Source organism: Toxotes jaculatrix, chromosome 15, assembly GCF_017976425.1.
Source record: "Toxotes jaculatrix isolate fToxJac2 chromosome 15, fToxJac2.pri, whole genome shotgun sequence".
In the NCBI taxonomy this organism is placed as follows: domain Eukaryota; kingdom Metazoa; phylum Chordata; class Actinopteri; family Toxotidae; genus Toxotes; species Toxotes jaculatrix.
The window spans coordinates 5,977,691-6,004,308 of NC_054408.1; the positions used below are offsets into that span (position 1 = coordinate 5,977,691).

The 26,618-nt window shown below is 40.3% G+C and overlaps 2 protein-coding genes across 2 annotated transcripts; both read left to right on the forward strand.

The window, feature by feature from the left end:
• Window positions 1-3,059: 3,059 nt before the first annotated feature.
• Window positions 3,060-12,370, forward strand: creb1b (cAMP responsive element binding protein 1b). Its single transcript, XM_041057621.1, has 8 exons — window positions 3,060-3,157; window positions 5,421-5,533; window positions 5,642-5,788; window positions 5,900-6,000; window positions 6,517-6,671; window positions 7,224-7,409; window positions 7,631-7,784; window positions 8,295-12,370. The coding sequence occupies exons 2-8, from the start codon at window positions 5,429-5,431 to the stop codon at window positions 8,437-8,439; spliced, it is 993 nt and encodes a 330-aa protein (XP_040913555.1). The 5' UTR covers window positions 3,060-3,157; window positions 5,421-5,428; the 3' UTR covers window positions 8,440-12,370.
• A 958-nt stretch (window positions 12,371-13,328) lies between these two features.
• On the forward strand, window positions 13,329-24,685 carry ccnyl1 (cyclin Y-like 1). The gene is made up of 10 exons (XM_041057620.1): window positions 13,329-14,282; window positions 16,166-16,240; window positions 16,746-16,789; window positions 17,669-17,769; window positions 18,155-18,190; window positions 18,309-18,360; window positions 19,348-19,467; window positions 20,738-20,904; window positions 23,614-23,776; window positions 24,152-24,685. Exons 1-10 carry the CDS (start codon window positions 14,120-14,122, stop codon window positions 24,266-24,268), a joined length of 1,038 nt encoding a protein of 345 aa, XP_040913554.1. The 5' UTR covers window positions 13,329-14,119; the 3' UTR covers window positions 24,269-24,685.
• The last annotated feature ends 1,933 nt before the right edge of the window (window positions 24,686-26,618 follow it).

Genomic DNA, 26,618 nt, shown 5'->3' on the forward strand with positions numbered 1-26,618 from the left:
AGTCCTTGCAGTTAAGTTTTCTAAGCCCTGTTGTGAACCTGACTTTTAGTTTTTCTCTTCAAAATTTTAATAAGTATTTTTATGTTTCATATTGGTGTGTATGCCACTGGACAGAAACCTGCAGGTCCTACTTTTGGTTTGCATCAAATTGGTCTTGTGCTCCCCTCTGGTGGTGATAGTGAGAAGGGCTTCACCAAAACAGGCCTTTTTCACAGCAGACATTTTGGGTTTGTTAACACGTGTTTTGCTGTTAACATTAATAATGTCTCCAGCCTCTTTACACCAGTGGTGGAGAGTAAAGTCCATTTATATAATTATTTTAGGTAGTAGCAGTAATATGCGGCTTACACACTGATGCACTGATGCAACAATCTGTATAAGAATGGCCAAACTGGATCTGAGATGTCTCAGAAAATCATCTCAGAATGCGCAACATATCCAACCTTGAGGTAGATGGACTACAACAGCAGAAGACCAAGTCATGTTCCACTCCTGTCAGCCAAGAAAAGAAATCTGAGGTTGCTGTGTCTTATTGCCTCCTCTCACTTCCTAAACTAAATGAACTGTACTGTACAGTACTAAAGAATCAGTGACTGTTTGTCAAAAATGCCTTAACTTTAAGTCAAACAAAATAAATCAACTTAATTCAGTTTCATCAAATAATCACCAGTGCACCGTGGGTATGTGGTTTACGCAGGCAAAAAACTCAATGTCCATTCATGGCGTCGTTTTGTGGCAGGTTTATTTATGTGAATGAACAAGGCCTGAACAAGGCTTCTCCTGCTCTGGTAAAAACCCATAGGCCCACCAGGGTGCATTCTGGTCCACTGACCTACCTGCTTCCCTATATAACCTAGGTGTCCTTAGTGACAATAAATCCCAAAACAAAAAACCTTCTAAATAATCCCCAAAAACAAACAAGTGACACACACACACACACACACACACAAAACAACATCAAATAAAATAAACATAAAAAAAAATAGGAGTGTTTTTCGTGAACATTGTGTGTTTTATTAACATTGGGTGCTTTATGTGAACACTGTCTGTAGAAGCTCCTTTCCATGTGCTGTGGTCCTCCTCCTCCCCTTTGCAGAATGTTTGAAGGTCTGCATCTGCTGAAAGTAACACACTCACAAAGTTCCAGGTCTTTTTCAAAAAAGAAAAAAACAAAACAGAATAAGTAAATATAACATTTTCTTTTTCCTAGAGAGAAAACGTGTTTCCGGTAAGTCTCTTCAGAGCAGCTATTCATTTTAAACGACTTAATTTTTAAATCATTTAACGAAGGTTTCTCTTGTTAAAAGTGACTTCAGAGGAGCTGGACGGCCTCTACGCAGTCAGACTATAGTAAGAAATAATGAGCGAGTGGTAACAACATAAAGAGCCGTAGACAGGTCACTCATTAATAAGAATTACAGATTTAATAGAGCGCGCTGAACGGTGTTTCGGGACATCTGACACATCTTCCGGAGTGTGTGGAGGAGTCAGCGGGGAAGGACAGAATTCACCGGCCGCCCGTCCGTTTAAAACCCGTCTGAGACGCCGCTGTTCACAACGTCAACATCAGCCCGATCTCGGTTCGGACTCGTCCTCCGAAAATAATCTGCCAGAAGTTCCGGAAAGAGAGTCCGACAGCGCTCCTACTGTAACGGGTAAGTCTGCGGCTTTATGTTTTCTTTTTTTTCTTTTTTTCAAAAAACAAAACCAGAAGAAACACTGCTTACGGATCGCCTCCTCGCTTCTACCGCTCGAAGTTTGAAATGAAGACCGGACAGGAAGTGAAGTCGAGCGAGGGGGCGTACCAGTCAGAATCTTCCGGTGATGTTTAGAGAGCAGCGCCGCCCTAGAGGCCGGCGGAGCACTGTTTAACTTAGAAGTTATAATGGCTTAGAATACGTTTAAAGAGTGATTTCCTCGTACATATATTCGTTTTAAAAAGTTTTAAAATAGTTTTATTTATTTAATTATTTTGTGTGTGCGTGTCTCCAGAGCTTCAACCTGCACACGGATTCAGCTCCTGAAAACACCCAGCCAGCGATAATAAGATAAATCTTTACTGTCATTGTACAATACTTTGAACAAAAGTACAACGAAATTGAGGTACTGTCCCACATCAGTGCAAAAGAAGGCATACGAATCACAGTACAGCAGAAAAAAGAAAAAAAATATAAAATAAAAAATATATAAAATAAATATATCCAGGATAGAAATATACAGTGTATACGGTATATACAAAGACAGTGAACACTGTTAATTGCACGTGAATATATAGAATCATAGAAAGAGATTAATTAATAGCTCCTTCAAATGTTTGTGTGGATCAGTTGCTTCTGCGCTGCCGGAGGCGGCTTTCCTCTCAGCTGCACCAGCCATGCTGTATGCCGTAAATCGCACGCCAAGTGACAGCTATTGTAAAACTTTCTTTTTCTTTTTTTTTCCACCGAACTGGGTGAACGTCGTTATTTCCCTCTAGATTGCGCGAAACCCACGTCTGCGCTCACAGTTGGAAAAAAATGCTTTCAGTTCACCGTTCACAAAAATATGAACGCGTCCATGCACAACGCTGATACCAATCATGGTTTGATGTATGTTCGATGTTGAGTATTTCTGCTGACCATATGCATCCCTTTATGGCCACAATTCATTGATTGATTGATAGATTGGCGGCATTAATGTGCAGCTGAGAAATGTGAAGAAATGATGTGATGCAGTCATGTCAACATGAATCAGATTCTCAGAGGAAAGTTTCCAAGAACGGAGGCTGTTTTGAGGGCTGTATTCTTATGGTGTTCCTAATAAAGTGTTTGGCGAGTGTATTTCCACTAACAGATTATTATTGTTGTTGTTGTTATATAATTATTAAACTCATAAATTGCTTTTCGTTGAAAGATTTTACTAAACATTTTAGTAAACGCTCCACGAGGCAGGATGGAGTCGTTATGATCCGGTAGTCCTCGGTATTCTCCGGCCGTCTCCGTTCGCACTTCGTTCATTTCCGGTCAATTTCGCCATCTGCTTTCTCGTCCTTCTCCAATCTCCGTGTTGTTGTTCCCGGTGACGCGGCGGAGGTGTTGCCTGACGCGGGCTCTTACGTGTCGGCCAGAATAAAAGTGGAGCTCCGGAGGCCCAGGAGTGACGAAGGGAGTCTGTATCGGTAAGGACGGAGCGCTGTCCGGGGCTCAGAGAGACGGGACGCGGTCGTAGAAAGTGTCGGTCTGGTCGGGTTCGGCCCGAAGATAACAAAGAAATCATGGCGCCGCGGTGCGTTTGTAGCAGGATGGAGGGTGGGGAGGCTGCGGCTGTTTGGGAGAAACGGAGCCAATGTGTGGCTTTGATAGTGAACCAGCGGGGACAGTTTGAGCGTTAACACATCAGAAACTGTGACAGGACTTCAGCGGCGTTAATACGCTCAGCTGTCAAATGATGCTACGGCGGAGGGAGCTTTATGCGCACAGATTTGCGCGGTTTTCCCCTTAACGGCGCATTCGCACCACCAGCCTCTTTATTTTCATTTATTTCTGCAACTCACTCGACTCAGTTTAGTGTTTTCGATCCCGTGTACATTATTTATGGATCTGCAGCTTCTTAAATCACCACTGCCCAGTCGCTAATGATGTGCTGTTCCTGATTTCCATTCATTTGGTCTCGAAAGAAATCGGCCATTGAAGGCCGCCGCGTTTGGCTGCACGTTGAAAACATGAACTCAGGCCTGGGAGATTTAACTTAAGGCACATCTCGCATTCGTGGTCAGATCGGGTTTTAATTGTTCGCTTATCTCCTGGGACCGGTGTGCGTTGAGGGGGCGTTGCCCGGCCATGTGTCTCTGCTGTCACACACACACAGACACACACACAGCATCCAAGTGATTTTTGAAAAGCAGAGGGAGAAATGTGTAAAGCCAATCATGCAGCGCAGGGAAGCTACGCACAGTGTGAGATCACTGAGCTCAGTGAACACGTCCCAGATCAACACTCACTGTGCGGCATGAAATCAGCCGGGGATCACGGCCCGGATTTATTAAAACAGTAATAATAAATTTAATTAAAGATAAAAGTTAGTAATATAAAAGTTAGTAATATGAGACAGCTCCAGAGGTCTCTAACTTTGATTAAGCGCAGATACATTTTTTTCCCTTTCTTCTTCTTTCTAAATAAAATGTCATCCTCTGAGACCCCACTACATCAATAAATTTCTCAACAAGAACTGTAACTGTACTGTAAAACAGTAAGCTTCATAAAGGCAGGGTTGATAACAGGTTGCCGTCTTGATCAGCCTCATATTGTATATCTGTCTTTTGTCTTAATGTTAAGCACTGCACTGTTAAAGAGACCTGTGTTTGGCAGCAACTGTGTAACGTAACATGGGTTTTCATTACAAACCTCTACAGTTGTCTAAATCATAATTTCTTATATTCAGAGGTGGCAGATGGGCTGTTCACAGGTCGCAGTGGTCAGTGGAAGAAATGGAAATCTTCATTCTGAATTTAGGGGTGTGACTGCAACAGATACAATGAGCCAACAACGAACATCACAGACAGCAGTTGTGTCTTTTGTGTCCTTCTTTCTCATCAAGATTGTTCTCTTTAACAATCCCTCAGCAGCAGTTCTCTGACATTTTTAAAGGTTTTTTTCCCCTTGTGCTCCACTACAAAATGGATCAAGAACAGATGCAGACGTTATGATCAAGTGCACACATTCAGTTCAGTATCCATAACTTTGTATTGAAGTTCACAACTGTACTACTGCGATGCACCATGGGGCTTTCTTTCAACTTTTTCTTGTGCAGCAGACTAGAACTCGGAAAATCAATAAATATTTTATCTTTAATAGTAATTAATTTAAAGGCATCAGGGAGATTCCCAACATTTTCAGACTGCAGGGAGCGTCCTTCTAAATTGGGCGAGCATTTGCTTATGATTAAAAATGAACATTAACCTATCGGTCCCCACAAAAGTTTTACTATAATATCTGCTGTTAGAAGAGCACTTTTTACTCCCCTTCACAGTTTACGCTTCAGTCTGCCTTTTCCTGTGATGAGACGTGGGATAATACGTTTCTAAACTTCTAATGTGCAGCATTGCTGTGTAGTAAAAGTTGCAGTTCACAACATTTTAACAGCTGGTTCTGGTCATTTTAGTACCAGAGCACTACATAGAGTAGAAGATGATTCCGGGGATGTTTTCGATTTGTTTTATAGATATGTATAACAACTATTGGTTAACATTCTGATTGGTGACTCCCATTCTCAATCCTTGTAGTTTTACATGTGCATTTCTGTATAATTTTTCTCTAAACTTATAGTGTTTTGGGTTTTTTTTGTTTTTTTTAATTGCATGGTTTCTTGAAGTTACTGCACATATGGCTGAAGTTCCACAAAAGTTCAGTTTTAACAGCTTCCCTTTGAATCTTGACCCCCAGCTCAGCCAATGAAGATGGAGTCAGCAGCGGAGGCTCAGCAGGGGGCGGAGACTGCTGTGACTGAGACAGAGAGCCAGCAGATCACCCCTGCACAGATCGCTACTCTGGCACAGGTGACAGAAGATGTTAACACTGTTACCGCTGCTACCAGGCGGTGCAAGTTGTGCCCAGCTGAAGCTCTGCAACTTTGGCTTAGTTTGTTTTTCGCTTCTGAACTTCAGGTATCCATGACAACAGGCCACGCCTCAGCAACAGGTCCCACAGTAACTCTGGTCCAACTTCCCAATGGACAGACAGTTCAGGTCCACGGTGTCATCCAGGCTGCACAGCCTTCTGTTATCCAGTCCCCACAGGTCCAGGCTGTACAGGTAAAACACCCTGACACACACATACAGTCCCAGTTTTAGGCACAATATAAATAACGTGAAGTTAGAAGGTTTGTTTGATGTATCTCTGTCCGGTTTATTGGTTTGTTCCAGATTTCCACCATAGCAGAAAGTGAGGATTCACAGGAGTCAGTAGACAGTGTGACTGACTCTCAGAAACGCAGGGAGATTCTGTCACGACGCCCCTCATACAGGTAAGTCACGTGTTTTTGAGAGAGAGAGAGAGAGAGAGAGAAAGATTTGCATGATGGACAGGGGACATTATTTATCTACATCTATGAATATTTTAATATAATTAATAATACTAAATATTATGCGAAAGACAAGGCGAAATTTACATTTGGTTTTGCAGTGCAAACACATTTTGTTTTGATTTGTTTTTTACTTGCTTAAAGGCTACAAAATCAGCACCACTCTGCTTTTTACTTTCTGTAACTAGAAGATTTGTCAAGCTAAGCGCGAGAACTCTGTTTACCGGGAACTATGACAATAATCTTGCAGCAGGAAAGTTTTGTACCTGTCTGTTTTTCTATGAAAACCACAAACAAGTGCGATTATGTTATTATATTATATACTTGGGGCATGGAAACGATCTTAGTTCACATGAATAAATGAGAAATTTCTCTGTGGTGTCAGGCTTAGCTCATGACATCCCACTAACCCTGCCCCCAGGTTTTGTGAGTCACTCACACAGTTGCTTGTGCCAACAGGAAAATCCTGAACGACCTTTCATCCGATGCGCCGGCTGTCCCTCGTATCGAGGAGGAAAAGGCTGAGGAGGATTCATCTGCTGCGGCTGCCACACCGGCAATTACCACAGTTACAGTTCCCACACCCATCTACCAGACCAGCAGCGGCCAATACAGTAAGTAATAGCTGGCTCAGTTAGAGCTGTATCTGAACACCACAGTTGTGGTGGTGAATTCAGACATTACAGTTTGTGTCACAATATCAAACAGTAAAACATATTTTTCCTCTTAAATGACCATGTCACATGCTCAAGGCATCTCCACCACAGTATTTGAATGTTATAAAGGACAGTTTATAGCCAATTTGAGCAACTAGCCAGTGAAGAAAGTGGAATATTTAACATCTAAAGGACCAGATATTTTTTCAGGAGCTGCTGAAGACCAAGCCAAAGATAAAAAGAGAGTGATTAGAATGCTGGACGTGTAAAGTCGGTTGTTTGTTAACTTGTTTGCCACAACTTGACAATGGTGATATGTGAAGGCTTTGTTTCTGTTTTGCATCGTTGCTGCTTCCTAGTTGACAAAAATAGATAAATATATGCTCAAAAACCTAACAAAGAATTGTGTTGATGAATTTCAGCTCTCTGGCTCCCCTTCCAAAGTACAGAATTACATGTGAATGTATCATAATCTCCGTCTGACATCTGTCCCTCTCTCCAAACACATAGTTGCAATCACACAAGGCGGAGCCATTCAGCTGGCTAACAACGGTACAGATGGTGTCCAGGGCCTTCAAACTCTGACCATGACCAATGCAGCAGCAGCCGCCCAGCCTGGGGCAACCATCCTCCAGTATGCACAGACCAGTGATGGCCAGCAGATACTAGTTCCCAGTAACCAGGTGGTGGTCCAAGGTGAGTGTAGGGATCCATTATTCTTGAATATGCCCCTTTTATTTCTTTATACATTATCCTTGCTGAAAATAATTCTGCTTAATCAAGGTAAATTTTTGCTGTTGGCCTCAGAGACGGAAACATTTTGCTACTGTCAGTCAGTAAACAAGCTAATGAAACACTGACTGGTTTTATCAGGAGGTAAAATTTAACATCCCCTTTCTGCGATCTGCACCTTTCAGCTGCCTCCGGTGATGTCCAGGCCTACCAGATCCGAGCAGCCCCTGCAAGCACCATCGCCCCTGGCGTGGTCATGGCCTCTTCCCCCGCCCTCCCCACCCAGGGTGCCACTGAGGAGGTCACCCGCAAACGGGAGGTCCGCCTCATGAAGAACAGGTATGAAACGAGGGGGAAATCTGTGTCTTTGTGCGTTTATAGTATATTTGCTTGGGAAATTTCTCAGCATCCACAGCTGCTGCCATCTGGAACAGTGACCAAAATTATGTGTCAATATACTGTATAACAAACCTGTCTGAAACATCAAAGTCTGGCATACACTCACCAGGCACTTTATTAGGAACATCTGTACACCTGCTTATACATGCAACTACTCAATCTGCCATTCATGTGGCAGCAGTTCAGTGCATATAATCATGCAAATACAGGTCAGAAGCTTCAGTTAATGTTCCCATCAAACATCAGAATGGGAAAGAAATTAGGAATGGTGTTCCTAATAAAGTGCTCGGTGTGTGTAGGTCCATTCAGTAAAAACTAGAAAAAATAACATTAATGAAAAATCAGTTAATAGGGTTTCCAAGTAGTGTTATTAAGTATAAAATTAAATTCCAACTTTTTACTGCAAAAAAAGCAAAAAAAAATTTTGTGTGTGTGCTATCCCTCCCGCAGAGAGGCAGCTCGAGAATGTCGCAGGAAGAAGAAGGAGTATGTTAAGTGTCTGGAAAATAGAGTTGCCGTCCTGGAGAACCAAAACAAGACACTAATTGAAGAACTTAAAGCCCTTAAAGACCTTTACTGCCATAAATCTGAGTAGTTTGTGTCTTAAACACGGAGCTGGGCCAAGTAGCATTTCAATTCCTTTCAAATACTTTGACTGTTTGATTTTGCCTGTCTGGCCTTCCACTTTGCACACAGCTGGCTCTTTTTGACAAAGTCACCTTTATTCAGTTCTGCTTATACTACCTTTTCTTCAGTAGACTGTCAGTGTAATACCTTTAAAATACTCAAAATATTTGCAGTAAAAATACACTGAGAACACAGGTGTATAATGTCATCTATGACATAATAGATGTTGGCAAAGTGCTAACTGGAACTTTATAGTCTAAAGCAGTAGCTACAGTCGTGTGTAACATCATTGAAAGTATAGAATCAGCTGCTTACAACAGTTAGCATGTTGCTTCACACACCTTTGTCAGTGACGCTGCATCTTTCTGTCGTAGTTTGGCTAATGCATATACAGTAACTTAGCATAAGACTGAACTCATCACGGTCATTGTAGAGATGCTTCACTGGAAAAGGTTGACAATAGAGTCCAGTGGCCCCAACATTTAAGGTGTCCTGATTCAGGATTTTACAGACACCTGCCCAGTATTCATAAATGAATATATTCTGTTGCCACAGCGTTCAGTTTTGGTTTGCTAGCCACAACTACGACAAGAAGACCCAGCATCTCAAACAAACAAAATTCTAAAAATGATTTTCCTTTGATGATTTAGTTAATACAAATCATTTAGTTAATACAAACACTTGACGGTGTGTTCAGAACATACTTCTTGAAACAGTTTGTGTAACAGCCGAGACTCGGACCTGACCTTTCAGACAAGCTCAGTCAGTTACAGTTAAAGGCTTTGAATGAATTGTCAATCTCTGCTTGATCCACAACTTTTCAACAGTGTGGCCACTCTACAATTAATTGGGCACAAACAAATAATTTATAATAACTGCTTTTAAAGATGCTACTAACTGCCGATCGTGAAGGAAATGTCAGCAGACAGTGGACTTCCGTAGTCGTGTCTGTTAAAAAGGGATGTGCTGTCATGTGACATCAAACCTTTAATTTCACTCATTGTTTTTCTATTTCTCCACAACAGACAGTTGACCGGGCTTCTGTTAAAATAAGATTATTAGCAGGTTGAAGCACAGTTTTAGGGGTCTCGTTTTGGTAGCTTTGGCCAACATTCCTATCAGATATGGTAAGAAATTAATTGTGCTGCCTTAAGTTAGGAAGGGCAGCAACACAAGGAACCATTTTGTCTAAACAAAATTATTTAGAGGTGACAAAATATCTGTTCTATCTATGCTTGTTATTCTAAACCTGGTTGTTGCAGAAAGAAAGACAAATACTTTGAGAACTACTTATTGGTTCACTTTGACTGCCTGTACTTGCTGTGGTTCTGCACACAAGAATTTTTTCAAGGCAAAGCTTAGTTTTAATGGACATTCACCTGTGTTCAGGTTTAGATGTCAGGGGTGGTTTTTCCTTGATAACTCACCGGTCGTGTTTCTCCAGGTTGTTAACCGGAAACGTTTTCCAGACCCAGCTAACATTAAATTTGAGGTCAAGCATCATGTCGATGTGTCGCCATAAACAGTTAGTTTGTTGTCAAAAACCACTGTCATGATCGAAGTTACCATTTGTACATCATATTTTATTTTTCAGTGTTTTCCAATATTGTGTCTGTTTTGCAGTGTCTGTTAAATGGTGGTAAAATATGGAATGCAACAACAGCTGAGATTGCAGAGCCATTTTTTGAAGTAGCAGATTGGATTCTTTATGAAATCTGCAGACGATATAGGCTACAGTTACATGAGTTTAACACTAATAATCCACGAAAATGTGCATTCTGTTGAAAAGAGATCGGTTTTGTGCGACTGCGTGTTTCTTTTTGAGACGATACATGTGCGTATTTGTTTATTTTTTTATATTACTGTACATAGACTCTACAGCATGTGTAGACTTCATGTATTTCTGTTTATTTGATATGGAAAATGTTCTTATGGCTTGTATGAAATTTTGCATATTTGTAACATACATCAGTGTATAATAGAAGACAGTGTATTTGTATATTCATGTAATCCACCAGGCCTACCACCATCATGGCAGCTAAGTGTATGAAAAAAGGCCTTTGTTGGAGATGTTATATTTTGGAGTGCTGTACTGTTTTGGATCGACAGTGTTTGTTTGTAGAGAAGAGTGAGTCTGTTGAGAGCAGTTGGGGTCAACAACTTAAATCCGTTTCAAAATTAACAGTTCTGTTTGTTCAGAAACTGCACAGCAAAGCCCTCAGTGGCTTCACACATTTGTTTTTAACTAAATGTATTTTTATCTCATAGATCTTACCAGAAATGGCTCCATCAGTTTTTTAAATATCTTTTCATCATATGAAAGCACAAATTTTCCTTCCAGTGGAGCCCTTTCTTGTGTTTATTTTATTGTGCTTTGACTGCATTAATTTTCCTACAAAGTTACATGAGATTTTTTTTTTTCTTGTTGACATTGGTTCCAGTGGTAAGATACATGGCAGTTAATTAGTCTTCAAGTCAGATATCTGCTCATTTCAAATGGAAGCTAACCTGAATCCTCTCTAAACAAAAATATGTGATATTCTGGGGTGCAAGATCTCCTCTGAGATTTTATTATGGAAGAATTTTCCTCCAGCTCACTGTTGACATTTGAAACTTATACTCATAGAGTTGGAGTTATATACAGGTAACTTCCATTTTTGTGCAGCATCAAAGTTTATTCTTGACCTTGGAAATAGTGATTTGATAAAATCAACTTAACTAGGTTGATTAATGCTTAGTCATGACATGACAAAATGTGGAACTTCAGATAACAGGTGGGAGCATGTGAGTGTGAGTAATAAGCCTTGTACTTGTTGAAGCATGGTCTTGGGTTTGTTTGGTTGAAAGCCCCAGAAGCCAGTAAGTGGACCTAGAGATAACATTATTTTGACTACAAATCTGTCTGTTTAACAAATGAGTTTCAAAAGCTCAATCATGAGCTGAGAGGAAATTTAGGGGAACAAAGGGTAGTTCTAACAATCAATGTGTGTTTTCTAAAAATATGTTTTGTTTCTTTTATTTTTTTTTTAAATCATCAGTTCATAGTAGCTCTTACAGTTTTATTTTTCTAGCTTAAAACATTTTGATATTATACAGTATACAGTATGTACTTGTAATGTATAAAGGATTAAGGGGGTGAATTGGCTAAAGAAATCACACAGCACCTTGTACTTGGAGTAGTTAAGAAGGCTTTGAATGAATCATCCCCTATGGACATTAGCATGTACTGTAGCTGTACATGTCATCCCTGTTTCACCCTCCTCTTCCCTGAGACAGCGTGGTTCTAGCAAACCACACCTTGGCCCTCACTGATAATGGAGCATATTTTAGAGAAGAGGAAGCAGCAAATTTGATACCTGTGCCACTGCAATATCTGAGTTACTGAGATTAAAACTTTTTTAAGTGTATTCTGAGAAAAATCCTTTCCACCTGTTGTAATTCACACATCCAGTACTGGTGCTGAAAAAAATCAAGTAATGATCTTTTTTTTCTGTTGATCTGATATAGTGAGCTCAACTTTGTGATGTGGTTACACAGTATCTTTCCAACAATACCAACAGTGTTTTCATTTCTGTGCCAGAATAGTTTATACCCACGGGCCTCGTTTGTGCATGAAACAGATTGATATCCTTGTGTGTAAAAGTATATATAGAGAGAATTTCTAGAACAGTAATAATAACATTTTTTCTAACTTTTAATGTAATCAGTTTATATATTGCCACTTTTACAAGTTATCAAATAAAATGCCATGTATTGTATAGTATCTTGTAGAGACAGGATCACCCAATGATGCATTACATACCATCTGTCACATTATAAAACTATACCAGCCCATTAATTGAAAGTGCTGTTACTCTGACATTACATCACTCTTTTGTAAACACTTGCTATGTCGCAATAAACTGCTCTTGAAGATTGTTATGTATTTTATTGTTCAATTCATTAATCAGATTTTAACATTCTGTTCATGACAGACAGATAAATCAAGGAGGGGTCATTTTTAATTTTAGTGGTACAATTTTTAAAAAAGGTTTACAGTTACTCTGTTTTTGAATGACTGCATGGTGTTTACTATTGTACTTGCAAGTAAAATTTTAGCTGTTTGTCATTTTAACAAACGTGAACAGGATTATTTTGTAAGTGTTCAGCAACTATGGCTTTTTACTTAATTACTAGTAACCATGTGTTCTGGTTACCATATAATGCAATAAAATTCAACTGAACCATAAACTGCATCCTCCAAAATTATCATACAATTGAATCAACACCTCTCTGAAACAGTTCCAATAAAACCTGAATTGTATAACCTTATAACGTTATGGAAGGATTTATTGCAGGACTGTTATGTTAGACTGCATTAGTTTAATCTCGGTTTACCTAATAAACTACTGCGTGTATGCGTGTATACCCAAAATGCTGTAACAACTATCTCAGCATGAACTTTAAGCTGTAGAAACTATTTTTTCTTCCTCTCTTTTTCTGACCAGTTATCAAGTATAATTTGAAATGTTTCGTGAGCAAGGAGATACGAAATTAGAAAAATCCGAGGCGTTTCAAACATCCCTTGTCTCCCAGTCTCACAGATTGCATGAATGAGAAGGATGCATTGATTGACAGGTGGGTAGTGCAATAGAGATCCGGCTTCAGTTTTCACTGTCAAAAAAGGGTGTGGATCGGTGACGATACAAAAATAGCAGCGTTGTAAATACATTTCATCGGTTTAAATCGTCTCCAAGAGACAGCTCCTTCAGCCAACGAGCAGCTTTAAAAGGTCCCAGTTTTGATTTTTCAGCCAATGGAAGTGAATGGAATTCCTATGTGGGCGGGACTAAGATATCTCCGTGCCAAGTAGTGCCGTTTGTGAGCTCCGGCAACAGATGGCGGAGGTAGCGGGGACGGTATCCAGAACAAATCTGACGGGGTGTAGGCACTAATGGAGGAGTCCGGACCAGTTACCAGAGTTGGTTGTCTAATGAAGAACCAGGAGGAGGCCTAGTCATTCGGACCCCATTGAGAATTTCTTATCAACGGTCTTGGATTTTGCTCTTTTTTTGCCTTCGTTGTCTTCTGGAGGCCGCAGAAGCCTCGGGATATATTTGGCGGCACACCGAGCCGAGTGCAAGAAGACATCTGTGGGACTGTTTGGAAAGTGTCATAAAATGTATTTGCCAGAATCTGCCGGTTGGAGGTCCTAACGTATTTATTCCGCTGAGTCAGTTGTAGATACATGACAGCCAAAAGTGGAATTGATGTGGAGTAGAAGAAAGTTAACTAGTTAGCTAGCTTGCTCTAATGCTAGTTAGCTAGCTAGCAGCGAAACTCTTGCATGTTGAATGAATGAATGAATTGGCGACCACCTACATATAACTAGCAGCTGCTTGTTGTTATTGCAGGAATACATCGAGTATTTAAGATAAGACGACACTTATTTCCACGGCAAGTGAAACACTGTATACCCACAAATGGACAGGAATGCGATTCCTGGGAGTTGGACAGCGGCGATTTAGCACACAAAGATAGTGTTGTGTTAATACTGACTACAGCCTGGTAATGTTTTTGAGGCTGGGGGAAGCTGACTTTAGCTAGCTACAGATATTTGCACTGCAAGGACTTGGCTTCAACTACGTGAAGCTTACACCCGGTTTGGAATGGGGAACACGGTATCATGCTGCGTCTCTCCCGAGTCGAGCCCCAAACTACCTTCGAGACAGCCGGTAGAGCGGCTGGAGGAGTTCCAGACCAGCACCGAAGTGAGCGATGATAACACCGTGCCCTACCTGCAGCATATAAGCGACAGAGAGGTCCCTGATGGTAAGTGTCTACCTGATACCCCTTGGTGATTAGAAATCTGAATCTTGTTTTTTTTCCCGTAGTTTGTTTGTTTTGTTTGTTTGTTTGTAGGGAAGTTCTTGCCTTAATCCAATCTCAGTCATAGTGAAGAAGGAACTTCATGTGACTCCCAAGCACACAAATTAACATTATCCACCCCACATTTGCACAGTTACTCCTACCACACACGAGTTTATTCAGTCTAACAGCATACAACAATTTTTATATTCTCTTTCGCTTTTGCAGGGAAAATGCAAACACCCTCTGAAGCTACTGCCAAGTTGCTAGACTTGTTTATTGCCATCCCACACTGCCAGCAATGCATTGATGGTGGTGATGATGATGATGATGATGATGACATTCTTGGTATTCTTTAGCTGGGCACTGTATCATATTGATCACACTGGTGTCATATTACCAAGTCAGGCCTTAATGAAAACAAATTCTCATTTTCTTGGTGGCACACCTTTCACTCAGAAGTTGGGAATAAAAACAAGTCCATCATTATTGTCAATTCTGTTACCAGCTTCAGTTTTGTTTTCACTGCTTGTCAGTGCGTGAGATGATGAAGAAATGAATTAGAAATGGAGAAAGGTTGCTCTTTAACTGGAACAAACATGATTTTTTTTAAAACCATCTTATGCGCTCCTCATTGACTCCCAGGCATGCACTGTGTTCATTCCATTCATGTTGCTGTGTACTATAGTGTATTAGTGCAGTTTGGTGAGACCAGCTGTTGGCAGGGTGAGGGTCAGAATCAGTCCATCAGTCCGTCCTACATTCCTTGTGTCTCCTCTTGCTGCCCTCACGTCACAAATGCAGCCATTGCCTAATCCCCTGTCTTTTATGTAATGTAGAGTCTGCATGGATTTAGATGAAGTCAGACTCTTTGTGTTTGCATTGCTTTAAGTTACAGTTCTATCTGTAAAATATTTTGATATCCGCAAGAAGTTAGCCTACTACAGTAGCAACCAATAAGTCTACAATGCAACATGTTATACTGTACATCACCAGTCTCTACACAGTCTCACTATATGAAACCCTTCCAAAGACCCTTTGTTGTGTAGGTAGTGTAGTTTTTTATTTGTTTTTTATTTTTGTACACATTTGTCATAGTAAAAAAACCTCAATATAATACTTGATCACTCAAGTTCATTTTTGGGGGGCTGGAGGAGACTGGTCAGTCTGTTCTTACTTCAAATATAATTGCCAGCTGATGAGAAAATTGGTACAAAAATCATAAAATTTTCTGGTAGATCTTCAGTGTCTGGTTTTTAGGCCATCACTGAGTAATTGGATAAATGTTCAGTTAAATCTGAAAGTAATGGTACAGTGACACATGTTTGGCTGTGTTTCCTGGTACTCCGGGTAAACTAGATTTGAATTGAAACAGTCATTACTGACCATGAAGTTCTGACTTTCAACATAAAGTGAACAGTTGAGGAAGTTGAGTCTATTTTAACACATATTTGTTTCAAGTGCTGTTTGGAGTCAGATCTTTTGCAGTCTTCTACCCACAGACATAATGAGACAATATTTTCCCTGGTGATTCTCTGCCAAATCAGTATTGCAGCCACTTTAACTTCCTGCTTGTCTCAGAGTCTGTTTGTTGGGAGATTGGCTAACCCATAAATCCTAAGCCTCATGTTGCATTATTTCTTCATGATAATGATAATTTAGATTTATACTGTGTGCTCTTTCCAGTATGTTCGATCGATATGTCAGCTAATAACTTCCTGATCTTTCTGGGTTTTATTTCTACCCAGGAGTGAGAGCGAAGCAGCTCGCTCCCCAGTCCCACATGAGATGCATTCACTGATAGAGTGTCAGTATAATAAACTGAAATCCACTTTTTGTTTCATCAGAGCTGGCCTTGGAGTCTAACCCGTCGGACCACGCCCGAGCGAGCACCATCTTCCTTAGCAAGTCTCAGACAGACGGTGAGCAATCCCGACATGACACACACTCAGCAGTGATTCACATGAACTGTTCTCCATAAGATCCTTTGACAAGCCGATGCACACATCTGAAACACATGATGTAGGATTAAAAATTATGATTTTTTTCAGGGGTTGTAATATTAGTTGTGTCTCAAGTTTTTTACTAGTGGTACAGTTGTCTAATTTTAATCCTAGGCCCTGTTTTTATAGTTGTTGCTGTCCTGGTAGTGATGTTGAAATGATCATCACTTTCTTAATTGGGTTGTTCAATGAAGTTGGGAGTGCATCACAGACCCACTGGAGCCACAGGCATTTCTAACAGTCAAGTGATTAAAATGGGTCATTTGTATGCTCAGACTGTAGTGCTCTCTAATCAGCTGCAAATAAACAGTCGCCAAAACATTTCAACCATATTTCATGCTCATGTACAGTGTACAGTATTATGAACTGAACTCTGACTTCTGCTTCTAGCTTGACTTTGTTGAACATCCCTCTTCCTTTACAGTGCGAGACAAGAGGAAAAGCAACCACATAAATCATATCAGTCATGTAAGTGTAAAAATCTAAATATTGATCGTCAATCTGATTTGCTGAACTGAATTTTATGTGCTATACTATATTGTCTATATTGACCTGAAGGTGGGTTTGCGCTGTATATTGGCCAGTTAAGGTTTTATGAAAGTGGATAGTTTTCTGAATGAGTTAATTCCTTGATATTTTGTTTGTTTGCGATATCTTTACGTCTACCCAGTATTGTACCAAGTCCAGAATGTCACATTTTCAGTGTTAATCCAGGGTCTTTTACAATGGAAGCCTTTCATAATGCCCAATAATCAGATAAGGCTAGTACATCTAGCTCAAATTAAAACAAGGGTAAACCAGATAACTTTAATCTTACGGCAAAACTGATAACAAAATCCTTGTCTTAATTTTGCCTCTTTACGAAAGAAATCACAATAAAATCATATGTAACAAGTGTGAACATAGCTGCAGTATAAATCTGTTTGAAAGTAAGGGTAATTTTTTTTTTTTTATACTCCAATAACCAGGGGTTATAATTGGAGCAGTTGCCTGCATAATTTTCATTTGATCATTTTAGTTTTTAGTTCTGTATGTCAGCTACAGCGACCCATAGATCTCATCATCACTTGTTGTCATTTTCTGGTTGTTGTTTGTGGCATTTTTCTACCTCTGGCACACAGAGGATGGCTTCCCCCTTTTTTTAATCCTACCTACAAAGCTCTGGTTGTCTTGGTCTAAACTGGGGAAACAGCTGTCAATGAGCATAACATCAGACCTTTTACAATTTCAGAAGAAAGTGGAGATAGTAGGCAGCTATTCAGACACCTGGAACCAACCTAAAGAAATGCAGCCATCAATACTAATTCCTGTCCAAAGTTGTTGATTGTGCAATTTCAATTTTCAAAGGTATCTCCTGGTCCACTGTCAAAGAAATACAGCTCCTGTTCCACAATCTTCATAGATGACAGCACCGTCAGCCAGCCAAACCTCAAAAGCACAATCAAATGGTGAGACAATTTCACACACAGTCAAACGCACAACTCTGTGTTGTCCAAAAGTCACTCATTTCACATGAGAAAATCCTGTTACATCACAGCATGGTAATCCCAAAGTAATACTTAATGGGTGCGTGACTAAAACAGATGTTCTTATGCCTAATTTGGGACATTATTTTAGTGAATCTGGATAATCACATTTCATCAGGATTATCTCAGTGTGCTTTAAATGAAGCCTCCTTGCTGAATGTGTGCAAATCTTTTGTTACACCATAATCTCTGACACACATACACCAACACAGTATATTACTCTCCCATTGAGATAGTTTTTATTGAAGCTATAAAACCGAAAAGTAATCATCAGTTTGTCTTTCCCTTCCTTCTATTCTGTCTCCAGTGTCACATTAGCAATATACTACCACATTAAAAACCGGTAAGTAAACATCTTTACATCTTTAATTTGATCTCTATTATGTAATTTGTGCACATTATGTTGCTAGAACTAATATGCACGTGAAGTGTGTTAACAGACGTCTTGTTTGTTTTTTTAGGGACTCAGACAGGTCACTGGACATCTTTGATGAGAAGTTGCACCCCTTATCAGTGAGTATGTTGAAGAGATTTCCACAAACCCAGTAACAGTGACTTTTTCCAGTCAAAGAATCCCATTACTTTCTGCGCATCAGTAAAGCAGAAGTCCATTCATTTTGGTGCATCAAGTAATTTGCCTACTACTTAGTCCATCTATCCAATCAGTAAGTCAATCCCTCTACTGCAGCCCAATAGCGAAACACTAAGTCAAAAAGTTTGTTTGCACAGAAGTAGGTCTGTTGGTTTTGTCTTTTTCACTTTCATCAGAAGTGCCTTAGGAAGGTGGCCAGTATGGGGGAGGAATAATTACAGCAAGAAAAAACAGTTTCAGTCTTCCTACGTGCAGATGACCTTTGTTTCAAAACAGACCTGAAAATTTGTGAGCCTGTCCTTTTGACCTTTGAGTAAAAAAATGGAGCAGCCCATTTCACCTTGTGAACAGTCAAAGAAAAAACAAAGAGTAGCGGTCATTAATAATTAAAACATGATGGGATTCACTGGTCTAGAAAAACAATTTAAAAAAAGGAAAAAATAGTCCTGTCTCATCCTCATCCTCAATGGCAGTCTTTATAAATGTTTTCCATTCTGTTGTAGACTTGTGATAAAAAGGCAAAGTTTTAATGGTTTAAGACTCAATGAGCACATAAGTATAGATGAATCTCCATAGTTGGTGCTATGGTGCAGTGGTCAGCCCTGTCTCCTCAGAGTAAGAAGGTTCTGGGTTTGAACTTCTGGCCATTTGGGGCTTTTCTTTGTGGAGTTTGCATGTACTCTGCATGCCTGTGTGTGTTTCCTCTGGGTGCTCCAGTTTCCCCCCACAGCTCAAAGACATCCAGCTTAGGTTAACTGGCAACTCTAAATTTCTTGTAAATGATAAGGGTGAAGGTTACAGCAGAAAGATAGATGAATGAATAAAATAACCTTTCAGACAAGGCTCCTTACATCATACTTGCTTCCCTCAGAAGTGTGTGTGTGTGTATGTGTGTTAATGCCATACAGAGAGAGCCAGTGCCAGATGACTACACCTGCGCAGACCCGGAACACAAACTGATCTATCGCTTCGTCAGAACACTCTTCAGCGCTGCACAGCTCACCGCAGAATGTGCCATCGTCACACTTGTAAGTGCTTGTCTCATTAATTCACTGGCATTCACTTCTCCTTACTTGCTTACACTGATATACAGTATTTGAACAGGCAACACTGAATACTTAAAGGTTTTTGGTCTAAAATTGGTCCAGTTTTATTAGCACTATGATATTAATGCCATTGTCATGAAATTTTCTGAGACATTATTGAGATTAGATTTAGTGAAGTGCAGAACACAAGCTCAGTTATTTACTCGTTATTAAATACTGTGATGTTAGATTGATTGGTCACCAGAGGGCAGTAAAGTCATGCCCCAAGTAACACAGTTGAGTCTGTACAATGATGATAATGATCAAATAACACTATATCTATATCAGAGCAGGGCTGGGCAATATGTCCAAAAATATGTTCACAACTGTATATAAATATATACATATAACTGTATATATATACATTTAACACCATTAATGATGAAAGAATCACATTCAGCTTGTTTGTCAGACCTCAGGGATACACAATGTGTTTTGGTGAGTCAAACTGAATATAACAGAACTTGCTTGTGTACAAGAAAACTCCGCAGGGCATCTTCTTAAATCATAAGGTTCAAAGGGTATATTTATTATTCAACATTTTCGTCTCAGCGAGGCAACAGCAACAATGCTTTTAAATAAATATCACACAAGAGATAATAATGTTGTACTACACTTATTGGCAAGTCCACACCGGTACTGGCAGGAATATTTACCTTTATGTGCTACATACACACACAAAAATATGACTTAAAAGGTGACAAGTATCTGATCTGGGTCTGGTTTCTGTTAAAGACTGTATTGCCTGGAAAGGATGTTTGTTTTGTGTTTTGTCTTTAACTGGTGACTGGCAAGTTTGCCAGCTGAGGTGCAGATGCAAAAACACATTGCAGTTAGTAGCTTGGAGTCTGTGTAATTTGCTCTGGCTTGTTTTGTTTATAAATAGGAACAAAAACGATGAAAGAAAAACATCACTTTACCATCAACCACAAACAGTTTCCCTTTTACAAGAATAAAAGCACAGTTTTACTAGATACAACTAGATGCAACATTAAAAGTCCTTGATGTGCTACTGTCACATATACATTACCCCTAAAAACTGGTGTAGGTGATATTGGTGCTGGTACAGAATTTCTGGACTTTGCCATGGCCCAATTTTAACCTGACTGTTTTCCCTGGTAGTACATAGGGAATTTATGAGAGCGTTATTAAGGATTAAGCTGCCAAAACTTTGTCAGTTCCCAATTCAAATTTTGTCATCTTCTTCCTCGAGGTGTACTTGGAACGCCTGCTGACCTACGCTGAACTGGATATCTGCCCCGCCAACTGGAAGCGAATCGTCCTGGGAGCCATCTTGTTGGCTTCCAAAGTCTGGGATGACCAGGCTGTGTGGAATGTCGACTACTGCCAGATCCTTAAAGACATCACTGTGGAGGACATGTGAGTTGGTTTTCAGAGAAAAATGAGGATGATGGAGAAGGAACTAGAATCACTGGTTTCAGTCACCCTGACACAGTCAGTTTCAGTGGAGGGAGGTGTCTGTAGACAAAATTTGTCACTTATGATACCATTTCATGGAAGTAGCTTTTAAAATACAATGTACTATAAAACATTTTATGGTTTTTATTAGAGCTGTGTTGATAAAATCGATTCTCCTATTCTCATTTTGTTTTGTAAAGATCGATTCGTACATGCTCACGTACGAATTCGCGTCATCGAATTCACGCATGCGCGCGTGGTGTGAAGCTACCAAACAATGAACATCGTCGGACAGTAAGCAATGCTTAGTTAACCTTAAAAATAAAAAAGTGAAAACTTGGGCATTACTAAATTACGTCGGACAGTAAGCATTGCATACTGTCTGACGCCATGTGCATTGTTTGGTAACTTTACACCATGCGCGCATGCGTGAATTCGATGACGCGAGTTCGTACGCGAGCGCGTACGAATCAATCTTTACAAAATAGCACACCACATCCAAAGGTCAGAGGTAAAACAGGCTTGAAACTTTGGGCCAGAGATGGCAGCAAAACCCTGCTTTTCAGCCTGGTGCAAACTTACTCCTTTACAAGTGATGTGGAGCTTTGAAATTTATTTTCGAAGTAAAATTTAACAAATATTACCAAAAGCACAAAAGTTGCTTGTAAACAGTGAGAAGTTGATGATGCCTGGCAACGTCAGTGTTATCTGTTTTGAAATGGGTCCCAGCTGCCTCCCATCCTGTGAGTCTGTACACCACAAGCTGCCAGGCTGCTATTCTCATCATGCAGTTAGATAGAGCAGGATGTAGCTTAAAATAAAGGAAATTATTAGTAAGTTAAATGGGTAGCAAGTTTTTAACCAGCATCAAAAACAGTTTACTGTCCCAGATTCTGAAGCTGACATTGTTCCAATACCTTTTCTCTTCATTGATCTGTGTGTTCTCTGCTGGTGAGGGGGTGAATTATTCATTGAGCTCAGACACAGTGAAATCAGCTCCTGTATCACTTCCCCTTGCTGTAGTTTCTGTGGTTGCCATGGTCACACAGCAAGCCTGAGAACCATGGTTTTGGCAGGCGAGGTCAGAGGTTCAAGGGAAGGACGTGAACTTGAGGTGCAGTGGTCCTTGGCTCACACTGCCTGATTCTTGTATAACTGAGATCTGGCAACAAATGAAGTGTCCCAGTGGTAAGGGTTGTGGTTGCCGTTAACAGAGTCTCTAGGTGTAGCCAAACAGTTAAGAGTGTCCAGTTCGGTGATCAGATTGGACCTGTAATTGCGCTGATGATTTAGTATTGTTGGCATCATTGGACCTCCAGTGCACATTGCTGTGTTTTGCAACCAAATGCGATCTTCGTCTCTGAATGTGGCTACCATGAGTATTTGGGTTTCTGAGCTCCAGATACTTTAGAGGTATAAAAAGAAGATTCCTAACAAATACAACAGGGTTCTGAGACTACCCACCCCCACCCCCCACACCCCAATAAAAGAAATATAACAACAAAGATGCTCTTAGACCAGACAGAAGGAGACCTGGGATAGATGGAAGCTGTAGCATCTTTGCTGTTGCTTGGTCTATAAGCCAGTGAAGAGGCCAGGGGCTGCACTTGGAGCACCCAGGCTTTATTTCCTGCAATTGCTTTTCCTGTGTGTGTGTGTGTGTGTGTACACATGTATATAAAAGAGGTTGAAAGTGCCCCCTTGTTTTTTGTGATTTGAAAAGGTGCGTGCACTGCCTGCATGTGTGTTCTCTGTCCATGAGCCGGCATCCCTCTCCGACTCTCTCTCTCTCTCTCTTTCCTCTCATATATGTCTGACCTACACTCTCTCTGCTCTGTTTTCATTGCTGCCATTGAAGTGTCTTTGTGAGCCTGGTCGGGTCTGGATGGAGGGATGGGGAAGAAGAGTAGAGAGAGAAACAGAGAGAAATGGAGGGGAGGGTCTCAAGTGCTCTCACTGCTTCTACATAATGGCCCAGGCTCTCGCCCACTCCATTAGTTGCCCTGGGAGACCAGACATCACACACACACTCACGCTCATTCGCACCACCTTTGCTGACCAACAAAGCATCCTGGATGCTGTCTCCTTGACGACCACCTCCCTTAGCTTTTCTCATGGCTGTGATGATGATGAGGAGGTTGGGGATGTTGGAGGTTGTAGTCTGGAAAAAGACGAGCAGTGGTACTCCACCTGGGCACTCGGAGAGACATGTCTGATTACCTGCAAAGTGAATGTGTCTGTGGAAGAGATTTGATTCTGTCTCCATAAGCACTTCCCATGTTGAATTTGTAGATAATAGACAAATAACTAAGTTTGTGAGGAGATTGTCTTTGGTTCAAGCTGCTGAGTTTTACAGGGTGGCCACTTCTTTAGTTAGCTAAAGATCAGAAAATACAGGTCAGACGTGGTTTCAGTTGATAGTGGTGTGGTAGATGTGGTAGAAGATTAGAAATGGTTTTGTACAAGTATTAAAAAATTTTTTATCTGAACTGAAATATTTTATCTTTCAATCTAACTTTTTCTTTTGGCTGAATTATTGTGGTGATTGGATGGAATTGAAGAGTAGAGAGGAGAGTAGAGTAGAACTATCAGCTTAAGCTTCAGAGTTAAGACTCTGTCCAGAAGTTTTGGCTGCCTGGAATAACCCTCAGGTGTCTTTCCACTTTCCAGGAATGAGATGGAGCGTCACTTCCTGGAACTTCTCCAGTTTAATATCAACGTGCCAGCCAGTGTCTATGCCAAGTACTACTTTGATCTACGGCAGCTGGCTGATGACAACAACCTCAACTTCCCTCTGGAGCCTCTCAACAACCAGCGTGCCCAGAAACTAGAGGTGAGCTGCGCTCCTCAGATTTTTGACCAGTCGTTTCTGGTCGGGAGTTTGTCTCATTAGAATTTATTTGTAATATTTACCTTTCTGCTCAGCAGCAGGCGCTCTGCACTCTTGTTGTAATGCCTCTGACCTCAGATTAGAATGTGTCTTGGTGAAGATGATGCCTACTTCAAATTCCCAAGTGAAAAGAAACATCTGTTTATTTTAGCAGCCGTTTCCAGTAGGTGAAAGTTTACAAGTGTGTTCATACTGTTTGGTTGAATTGAACTTTGATTCTCCAGAGTTCTTGAATTCAGGCACCTCTGATTACATAGTTACATATTTACTTTTTTTTATGAGAACTTTTCAGTATCTATATTTGTATGTTTTGCCCAGGCCATTTCAAGACTATGTGAGGACAAGTACAAGGACCTGAGCCGAGCAGCAATGAGACGATCCTTCAGTGCAGACAACCTGATAGGTATACGACGCTCCAATGCCGTGCTGTCGTAGGCCGGACTGCTGCCATCTGCGCTCTTATTTCCAAAGCCCAGCTGACCCACAGCCAGCCCCAGATAAACACGGCCAACTCACTGGGTCGACACAGCCACACCAGGCAGGATTCAGGCTTGAAATGCTACTGTATGGCCTACCCTAACGGTAATTTGCATTACAGCTGTAGAGCTGCATGATTGTGAAACCTAAAACTTTACCACACATCTATTGTTTTTACAAATTCCCTATTTATTTCTTAATCGTCCCTTTATTTCCACAATAGTGTTAAACAGGACCGGCTCTGATGCAGTCGATATCTAAGGGGTGTAGTCTTGGGATTGTTATAAAAATGTAATTTTTGCAAAAAAAAAAAATGTTTGAATTATTCCATAAAGCCTTAAAGGATGAGTCTGGTGTTAGTCTATATTTTGTCATTCACTAAATCCCATGAAAAGACCAAAACCAATTCTGTTTTGTTCTGTGGCACTCAGCCCCATGGCAACTGGTTTGTACTGTAGATTAGATACTGTAGGATTACTATGGGTAACAAATACACAATTGAAAAGCTGCTACTGTAGTTTTTATCAAATGTTACTCAGACAGTAGAAAGCAGCACAGAGACATTGTTGGAGACTGTTTTCAGCAGTGGATAAATACACATTTGTTGTTTTAGTGAGTGTTTCTTGCAGCAGAACAGTGTATGTTGGACTTGCTCAAACTACAAACTACAGTATGTGTGTGTTGGACACACACACACAATCCCCATCAGATCAGTTTATTGCCGATTTTGTTCTTTTCATGGGATTTGTTGACAATAAGAGAATTATAGAATATCACCAGACTTTCTCTTTTTAAGAGGCACCACAAATGCAAAATGCTGTTTATTGTAAATTAGAATTATTACCAAAAGTTACTTTTGAGAGTGTCAATCAAACTTGTTTACTGTTATTATCAGTGATGTTACATTCTGTTTGAGTAAGTTATCTACCTATTTGGATTTAGCACACGGCATGTCTCAGCTGAGAAGTATTAAACTATAAATATTAAAGGAGTTGGCTGAAGTAAGCACACCTTCGGTCAGCTGTTGTCGTGCATGTGTATCAGGGTATCAGGAGTGCCAACCTGGGATCAGTTTCACTTTTCAGATACACTACAGGTGGTCAAACATGGGACAGATTTTTACATATTCTGAATCAGTTCTGTTACAGAGCTGCTCCCTACAGCAGTTAGGTTGACATGATAACATAATGTAGGTTGGGTCCAGGCTCAGTGTTGTGTCCCTCAAATCCTGCCATCCTGACCCCGCCTCAAAGAGTTAGTCAACAGATTACCAACCCCATGCTTGTCCCAGGCCCAGACCAGAGCTTTTGAACAAACTACATAGATACTGAGGGGGAAAAAAGAGAGACTGATGGATATACTCCCCTCCTTTTTGCTTACTATGTAGGCCACTAGCTGTGAAATTTGTCTTGTTTTTAATTGAAAAAAAAAAAACATTTGCAGATGAAGTATTTTAAATAAACACTAATCGTAACAAAGTTGTGTCGTGATAATTGCATATTGTGTTGTATGTATAATCTGTGACCTCAAGGTGATGAGTACGCGTGTTGGCGTTCGTACAATCGGTGTATGACGAGTCCCAGTTTCAGGTTTTCTTGTGGTGTGTTGTCGCGGAGGTGGCTCACCTTCCCTGAAACAAAGGCCACGTCCACTGGCATCAGAAGAAAAGGAATATGCTTTCATAAAATGTAACGTTAATATTTAAGAGAAAAGAGCAGAATTTATGTTTCACATAGATAAAGCTGTTGTATTTATATAGGCCATCTTCCTCTAACTAAATCGATAATAAGATGGTGCAACAAGACCGAGAGGCTTCTTCTTGTCCATCACATTTAATCTGACTATGAGATAAAAGCAGTGTGTAAAAACAGCATGACATTTTCAGGTGTAGCTTCATGTTTGTGTCCTGTGCCAGTGGTTTGGTACTCACTTAGTTTTCAATTTAATATTACAACATGAATTTAGTATAATTCCAGTATCCTTCTAATTGTATTTTTTTAGGAAGCAGTTGCTAAACAAGCTTATGTTTCTGGTGACCTTTGGAGAAAGTGCTTCCTCTGCTTTAGTTTCAGTTTTTCTCACGTTAGATAAATTCAGTTATGACCACACAGAAAAAAGAAATAGCAGTATGTAATGATATTGCAATATGAAGATAGAAGATTTTATCTGTATCGCTCAGTCCTAGCTCAGAAAAAACATCGTAACATCAATCATAATCACAGTATCACTGTATGTCAAATGTATTGTTTTCTGCCTTTTTTCGTGTGCAAATTATGAATGTATAAATGTAGGGTCCATAATATGTTGA